The sequence below is a fragment of the Delphinapterus leucas genome, chromosome 11 (genome assembly GCF_059928025.1).
Source record: "Delphinapterus leucas isolate spDelLeu-1000000601 "Yukka" chromosome 11, BTC_Dleu_Yukka2, whole genome shotgun sequence".
NCBI classification, from domain to species: domain Eukaryota; kingdom Metazoa; phylum Chordata; class Mammalia; order Artiodactyla; family Monodontidae; genus Delphinapterus; species Delphinapterus leucas.
This window is the reverse complement of record NC_143139.1, coordinates 2,129,746-2,137,929: the sequence shown is the minus strand read 5'-3', so window position 1 is coordinate 2,137,929 and position 8,184 is coordinate 2,129,746. Positions and strand designations below refer to the sequence as shown.

At 59.9% G+C, this 8,184-nt stretch overlaps 1 protein-coding gene across 3 annotated transcripts in view; it reads right to left on the bottom strand.

Annotated features, from left to right (window-relative positions):
* Positions 1-506: 506 nt before the first annotated feature.
* The window catches only part of DCP1B (decapping mRNA 1B), a 52,747-nt gene continuing 45,069 nt past the window's right edge, over positions 507-8,184 (bottom strand). The window contains exons 7-10 of one of the 3 annotated variants that reach the window (XR_016394834.1): positions 7,298-7,975; positions 5,066-5,314; positions 2,448-3,001; positions 507-2,355 (exon numbers count right to left, since the gene is read on the bottom strand). Coding sequence is in view for 1 of the 3 variants with exons in the window: in XM_089920111.1 (XP_089776237.1) it covers positions 2,936-3,001; positions 5,066-5,314; positions 7,298-7,975 (993 nt within the window). In the remaining 2 variants the exon portion in view is untranslated. Of the gene's footprint in view, positions 3,002-5,065; positions 5,315-7,297; positions 7,976-8,184 lie in introns of all 3 variants that reach the window. The other 2 variants (XR_016394835.1, XM_089920111.1) reach the window with 2 other exon arrangements.

Genomic DNA, 8,184 nt, shown 5'->3' with positions numbered 1-8,184 from the left:
GACACGTGCGGCCTGGCATTCAGAGGCCTGGACCTGACGTGACAGCTCCCGTCCCTGGGGCCACACACCAGGGACACCGGTCTTCACGGTGTCCGCTGATGTGTCCTCTGGCTGGGGCCGGTCAGCGGCTGGAACTTCCTCTGCAGGACGTGTGTCCTCCGACGTGCACTTCCCCTTCAGGAGAAGAGACCGCAGTCCTTCCTGTCCTGGGCCAGGACCCGCGGGCCGTGCCCAGTGTCTGAGGAAGAAGGGACACCTGGGATGCAAGCGATGCGGCACCCAGGCTGGAGTCTCCGCCAGCCGCCTGGGGAAAGGGTGGGTGGGAGTCGCAGGGTCGGGGCACGGGAGGTTCCTGAGGGTGCTGACGAGGGTTCTCACCCCCTGAATGGGGAGATGAGAGCGTGCGTCTTTGCAGGGACCGTCCAGGACTGTAGGGCCTAACAGCACCTCCTCCTCCGGCGGGGGGAAAGGCCCTGGGTTACTCGGACTGACGTGTGTGTCTTGAGGAGCTCAGGGCGCCTCCTTTGGGGGGAAGGGGTGAGGCGCACTGCCCCCCATCATCCATAAAGGAGTGAGGGAGAAGAGGGTGCAGCGGTGTCCTGTGGGCGGCAGGCGAGGGTGCTCCGGCCGCCGCGGGCCTCACCCCAGCGGGACCCCCGTCGGGCAGGATGGAGCCTGTGCCTCTCAGCCCGAGGAGCCATTTCCCTACATGGCTCCCATCTAATCCCTGCGACGACCTGAGAGCTGCGCACTGCTTTCGTTTGCAGATGAAAGAACAGCATCTCAGACGAGGTCCCTGGTCCAGGACGTGAGGGCAAGTCCGCCTGACCAAGGCCCCGTGTTCTGTCCCTGCACCAGGCAGAAGCAACTTCAGTCACTTCTCCAGGGTTGAAATCCAGTGCCCGGGATAACGCTGCTCAGGGACCCATCTCAGGCTTCCTTCCCCTTGGAATTCAATTGGCTTCAAGCTGCTGCCGGAAGCCAGAGACATGGAGGAGGGCGTCCAGGATGGTCTCAGAATTTGGGGTGAGGTGGGAAAAAGGAAGTGAGTTTACATGTGAGATCTAGTCCTGGGTGCTTAGATAACCCTGCAATCCATTTCCCGGACCCTCCAGAGAAAGGTCTTTGGACAAAGCAGCTCTCACCTGCTTCCCACACAGAGGAAATCAGCTCTTCATCTCTGAGCCCTTTGAAAGGGGGCTCAGTCTTTGGTCTGAACAAGCTGCGCCTGTCACTTTTAAAGTGGTTCATTCCAGTAGAGGATGGAGGATTTGTTTTCAAAACAGACCCCTGTGGTGCTGACCTAGAAAGGTGCAGTGACGCCTGCGGTGTGGGTCTGACCACACCGGGCACGGGGGTCCCTCCAGCCACAGCGCACGGCCACCTTTTCATGGTAGGTGCTGCAACTGGGATTTCTATGCTATTTATATAACAATCAAGTAAAGGAACACATATTTCAGGAATTAGCCACTTGCTACCACAAATATATGAGAAGAATTTTCAGCGGGATTCATTTCTCCCCGGCTGGAGAAGCCACCCTAAACGTGTAATTCAGATCGAAGACGTGCCCGCGGGTTTTAAAGGTCGCCCGCGGTCTGGGAGACGGTGGAGTTTGCTCCGGTTTGAGTGTGTGCCGCCGAGGTGAGCGTCACCAATGCAGGGCAACAGGGCCGTGTGTCTCCCCTTGCCCCACACTCCCCATAAGAGCCCTGAAACGCTGCACACGCGATGACGAGCTTCAGGGATTCTGTGGTCTGTCAGGGCGTTAGGCGCTACAGGAGACGAAGAAGCAGAGGGAGGCGTCCCTTCCTGACTCAGGAGGGAACGGCGGCCCCGGCAAGGTGGGCCGGGCCCTCCTCGAAGGGAAGGCGCCCTTCTGTGGGCGGGCGGAGGGGAGGCGCTCCCTTGCCTGGTCATGCGCCTACCCCAGGTCTGAGCTCCCAGTTCACCTCTGGGCATCAGAAGCTGTGAGGAAACCTCCTTCCCTGCCTCCTTTGTGACCCCTAAAAGGAGAACGAGGCCCAGCTCCTGTGTGGGCCTCTAGAGATCCTTTTATGGTCCAAGAATAAACAGGGCTATAGAAACACAAAGCTCACTTTATCTCCAGTGCGCAGCAGGGACCAATTCCGGGGCCGACTCAACCCGGGGGAGGGCTGGGGGGAGAGCAGGCCCTCGTCTCTGTGAACACGAATCGTCAGTGCGCTCCACGACCTCAAGAATCCTCGCTGTCCTGCCCGCACTCCACTGCCTCCCCACAGAGGCTTAAGGACCGGCCTTAAAGTCTTCTCTGACCTTCGTCTCAGCACGTTTTGCTGAAAATGGTGAAACGTTCCTTCGGAAGCAGGCAGGCTTCTGCTGGAAGGAGCGGACCAGACGCGGTGTTGCTGGAAATCTGGGCCATCTGTGGACCCCTAAACAACTCCCCCCTGGAAACTGGCGAGAAGTACCTTTAGAGATCGTTTCCCTTCGAAGGCCCAACGGATGTTTACAAAGGAAAGGTTTACTTTGTCTGGAAGAGGCTGGCGAGGCGCGTCAGTGGTCACGGGCTGACACCGCCACCTGGCGGTCGGCACGTTCTCCGAGTTCCAGAAATAACCGGGGCTGCTAATAAGAAAGAAACCACGTTCCCAGAACACCCCTTCCCACAGAGAGAGAACTCATCTAGAAATGGCCCAGTACATATAAGAAAAAATCATTTAAGCTGGGTATTTACCGTGTGATATGAGCAAAGGACTTTTCCTACCCACTCAATTCTTGGTACCAGGTGCATTGAAGAATGTAATGAAAAAACTGCGTGACTGAAAAAAGCCTGAAGCATTTTACTTCATATAAGACATACTTTAAAAAAAGGCAGAAACATTTAGGGAAACAACCTGTGACCTGAAAGAACCTCAAGCCGGAAGGCCCTGGAGATCAGTCTTGAAATGTTTTGCTTTCACAGAGTCTTTTTCACGCTGAAGAGATAAGCTTCGTAGATTATATTTAAGAAGTTGTCGTCATTCTGGAAAACACAAATCAAAGGCCCCAGGGGATGTGACTTGGCCGGCAGAAACGAGAGGCCTTCTGTCTCGGGGCTGAACGGGCACCTTGATCCTAAGATGCTCCTCCCCACCTGTGCGTGCCCACGGCGGCCAGTTTTTAAGCTGAACAGTCAGTGGGGCTGCAGGCCAGGCCAGAAGGGTCAGCTGCTGGTCCTCGGTGGCCAGCCCGGGACATGGCAGGTGCTCGTGGCCTGCAGCTCAGGCGGGCACCAGCCTCGGAGCAGCGCGGAGCGGGCCGGCTCCCGAGAAGCCTGGCCTCCTGTGTGGAGAGACCTGGGGCCCCCGGGAGGCTGCACGGGGAGGACGTAACCCAGCTCAGTCCTCTGAGCCTGGCTGGGGGGTCACTGGTGGCTCTGAGAGGTCCCCGAGTCGCCCACAAGGGGTGCCTTCGTTGTTGGGCGTAAGTTAAGACTTCCCTGGCAACGTGCTTGGCTGGTACCCTGCCAGAGCCAGTGCGTCTCCACCCCACTGCACCACCCCCGTTAGCTACGGAGAGCTCTGGCCTTGGCAAGCTGGCAGTGGTGAGACTGCGGGCTCTGGGCCCCTGCTGCCACTCTCGGGGCCGAGGGAACCACGGTTCCATCGGTGGTTTTCTCTGTCTCTGATGCTGGAGACGCGGCTCCCTCCCACCCCGTCCTTTATCGCCCTGGCAATTCACCCGCGTTTCACACTCCCGCTTGGCCTGGAGCCAGGCTACCCTGGCTTTCCTGCAAAGTCTCCGAGCACGAGCCTGTGTCCTAACAGCAGGCAGAGAGCAAAGCCGAATGCCTGAGTGACTCCCAGCAGCTCATGGGGAAGATGCCGTCTAAATCGCGGGAACGTGAAACGCAGGCCGGGTGGAGGGAACGGACGTCTGGTCTCTAACGAGCAAGGTCCAGGGGCTGCTCCAGACTTTAGGGGTCCCCACTACTGCACAGAGATCTTTGGAACAGTGTTATTAAATGGAATAAGCCAGAAAAAATGTGGAACTTTTTACATTCAAGTTTTTTGTTTATTGCTCACAGAAAAGGAGCTTACAGATGCCCTACCTAAGTCCTCAAGAACTTCACATGAATGGCTTCTAGAAAAGGTGGAAAAGACCCTCATTTATGAATTAGGTGCGGTCACTTCTCGTCTGTCTTTAGCAGATTGCTACCCTGGTTTCACACTCAGATGCTGATTTCTGTCCCCATTCCATTCCTTCTCTCTAAAATACGTTACCTTTAAAGAAACATTCTTACCAACGGCGACTACTGTCTTTTTGAGTGGGATGAGACGAGCAAAAGTGCTGGCCGCTCTCAAGGTCGCCTGACACTCAAGCAAAAACCTTACGGACTGTCTGTCTGCGAAAAAGATACCTCAGTACGTGAGCTGGGGTGTCTGCGGTCCGTCTGGGTGAGCGCACTGCACTTTGCAAGGCCTGTCTCGCGTTCGGGGTGGGCTCTGCCATCTCCCGGCCCCGTCGTGCAGTGGGAAGGGGCACGGCAGCCAGGCTGCAGCCCCAGCTCTGCTCTTTACTGGCTGGTGACCTCAGGCCAGTCCCTCAGCCTCAGCGTCCTGGTGTCTAACACCGTGCCCGGCCCGGAGCTCTGTACAAGTGTCATCGCCCTTATTACTTCATAGGGGCACGAGGAAGCCATCCCAGCCTGTCCTCACTGGCAGGTTTCAAGGTCATCTATAAAACATGCCGTGGTCATCACAGCCATGCCTGCCGCCCCAGCTGCATCCTCCCCGAGTAGCGGCCTGGGCGCTGCCGCGGGCTCAGGGCAGCCCTCCCCTCCACTGCCCTCTGGCTCCCGACAGCCCCACAGACCCGGGACCCTCCCAGGGGCGGCTTCACCTCCTCCTCTTCTGCCGGACGGCACTTGAGGACTTAGCCCTCCAAGTCACAACATCCAGAGCCACGCTGAGTGTCTGAAACACACCCAGAAGCGCTGGTCTCGGGGTGAGCTGCTGCCCTTGGGGAGCAGGAGGCGGGCACAGGCACCAGCAGGGCAGCAGGCCGCTGGGAAAGGCCTACGAGGAGGGAGGCGGCGTCCTCCTACCTGGATGAGGTGCAGCAGGGCCTCCTGGAGCTGCGGTTTGGTCAGGGCACTGCCCGGCGTTCTGGGGGGCTCCGGCGTCCGCAGGGGCAGGAGGGAGCCGCTGGGGGTGGCCGCCGGGTCCTGGCTTCCCGGGGGCAAGAGCCCGCTGCCCCTCTCTGGCGGTGGGGCCCAGGGGGCCTGCGTGAACACCAGTGGCGACATGAGCGGAGATGGGCCCGCGGCGGGCGGGGCGCGCCGGGGCGAGAGGACCTGCAGGTGGGAAACGGGCCGACGGGCGGGTGGGTGAGGGCGGCTCGCGCACGGGGCGGGTGCAGAGAACACAGAGGACACAGCGGGCTCAGTGTTAGCCATCCAGGGCCGAGGGCGACGGGAGGCCAGCCTCCATCTGCACGCTCCTCCCTCCTGGGCACTGGCGGCCGGCGCCTGCTGTCCTGACTATGCTCCCCACGGCAGGCAAAGCTCGCGCTCTGAGCAGCACCTCCTTTCTCCGGCTTCCTGTCATCGCCTGGGGACACACGCCAGGACCCCAGCCTTTCCGCCAGGGCTGTCCATCTGCGTCCCTCCCGGCTGTGGCCCCAAGTTTTCGCCGTAAGGGACCCACCGGCGGCCGCCTGCCCCCTCGCCTGGTGCGGCGGGGCGGGCAGGCGGTGGGATCACCGTCCACCCCACCTCCTGACTCTCCGTGCTCGGGTCTCGGGGGCAGCCCTGGGGCCACTCCTGCAGGCGTGCAGGTGGCCCGTCTGTCTGGGCGGGTCTGTCCGCCTCTCTTGGCCAGCAGGCCTAAAACCAGGGGTCCCAAGAGTGTTTCCAGTTGTGCAGGCGACATCTGACCCACCTGATGCTTACAGCCACCTCCCACTTGTCCCCAGCTCAGGTGAGAGGGAAGAGCGCTACCGTTAGCCCCCCGAAGCCCAGGGGCTCATGAGAACAGGCACAGGGCCAGCCACGAGGAGCTGCTGTGGTTTCAGAAGCCCCCTGGGCGTCGTCTTGGGCACAGAGCAGCCTGGAGGAAGGCGGGTGGCCGGCTTAACTGTCCCTGCGCGCCGTCGCGAGGGGCGGTGGCTTCGTGGGCAGTCAGAGGGGCACCGCGGCCCTGTACCCCGCGAGCACTGGAAGGGGACCTGCCTGCAGAGGCAGATGGCCAATGATTAGCCCCGATTTCCTAGGGTCCAATCTAAATCCGCAGGGGCAAAAGCAGAAGAAGAGGGGCACTGTGACAGTGAAGTGAGGGTGAGGGCGGGGAACAGCCATGTCTCCAGAGCGGCAGGAACTCAGATCTGAGATTTTCATCAGTAACAGGCAAGAACACTGCAACGCACAGTCTTACATACGTGAAGACTGTGCTCCACACCGATGGTCTCTGTTCCAAAAAGTGAGAGATTTCTGAGGCACTGTCGTAAGCTACTTGCCGAAACACGACAGAAGGACCAACGTCAGAAATAGGGAGAACTTCCTAATTTTTAAACCCAATGCATTTTCAGTGAATTTGTACCAATCCAAATGGAAAAAAAAATCCGTCAGATCTCCGGATGTTACCCACAGGCAGTGAAGAAATGGAAAAGCTTTCGGTTTTCTCACGGTTCTAAGTTATTAGTGACCATAGAGAACCATCTTCCCTGGGGGGACAGAACATTTCTAAGAATCACAACACTTCCCCTCTCTGGCAACCGGTGTGTATGTCGCGGGCCGGGAGAGAGCCTTCTGCCTCTCCGGACCCTCATTAAGCTACGCCTGCTCAGACAGACAAGGAGGCTGCACCTTCCGGGGTCGGTGGCCTGCTTCTCTGCGGGCCTCAAGCGCCCACGGGCTGCGGCGTCCGCAGGGGCGGGGCACCCAGCTCCTCGGCTGCACGGACCACGTGCGGCAGGGGCGGGGCACGCAGTCAGCGCTTGTAAGCGCGGCCTGGATAATGAACGCACAATGACTTACTGTGGACCGAAATCACCAGACGAGGTCAGGTGTCTGGCATCCCCGGAATGATTTCAAATGATTTCAGACCCTAGGTTTCCGAGGTCAAAGATTTGGGTTTTTCCCACGGTCACGTCAAACCTCGTCGCACGAAGGTTTAACTATAGGAATGAAGCCTCTGAAGGGAGGAGCTCCCAGATTGCTGGGCCAAAGCCAGATTCCCTTCCAGGCAGGAGGCGAAGGCGGGACGCGATGCGCAGACCAGACGGGGCCGAGCCCGCATCCCTGCGCCCTGGCAGCACCTCCCGGCCGGCAGCCGCCTACCTGAAGGAGGGGAGCCTGCTGCTCCGCGCTGGGGGTCTGGTCCCTCCAGGACTCCAGGGGGTTCCGTGCTCCAGCACTTGGGGTGGCCACGGGGAACTTGGCCGCCAGGGCTGGGCGGCCGGGCGCCGGCAACTGCCGCTCCTGTTGCACCGCCTGGAGCTTCCACAGCAGCTCCCGCGGGGAGACCTCGCTGGGCCCCAGGGGCTGACGGCCGGGCCCAGGGCCGGGGGGCGCTGGCCTCGGGAGTGCCCGGGGCCCCGACGTCTCGGCCGAGGCGTCTGGTGCCGGCGCCCCAGGGATGCTCTGGAGCTGGTCCGGCGGGTTCTGAGTCCTGGGGCCACTGTGCACGCGGCGGGAGACCTCGGGGCCGCGGGGAGACCCTGGCCGCGCGGCGTCTCTACAGGGCCGGCTCTCGGGCAGCTCTGCCAGCAGCTGCAGGTCCGCGCTCCCGACCAGGAGCTTCTGAATGGCGGGACAGAGCTGCTTCTCGACTGGGGGTGAGCATCTCCGGGGTTCCTCGTAGGACAGGGAGCGGACGACCCCCTGCCGAATCGGAAGCTTCTCTTGCTGCTGCTGGTGGAGGGTCTTTGGAGGCCCCGCGGGTTCGTGACACGTAGCTTTGTCCAGCTTCCTGAAGAGAGCCGTCAAGGACAGGTGTTGGGGTTCAGGGTCTAAGGTCTGGAACAAATAACCACGTCTGAAAATGGGGCCACATGTAATTTGGTTATATGGGGGCAGTGAAACATAACTTACCTCCCCGATGATTTCTTCTATTTACAGAGTCAATTAGAAAGGGTGAAGAAGCTTAGTGATAACAAACCCTACACATTTGGGGCCTCCTTTTTAACGCCAAAAATTTTCACAGCCTTCTCCCTCCCACCCCCAGG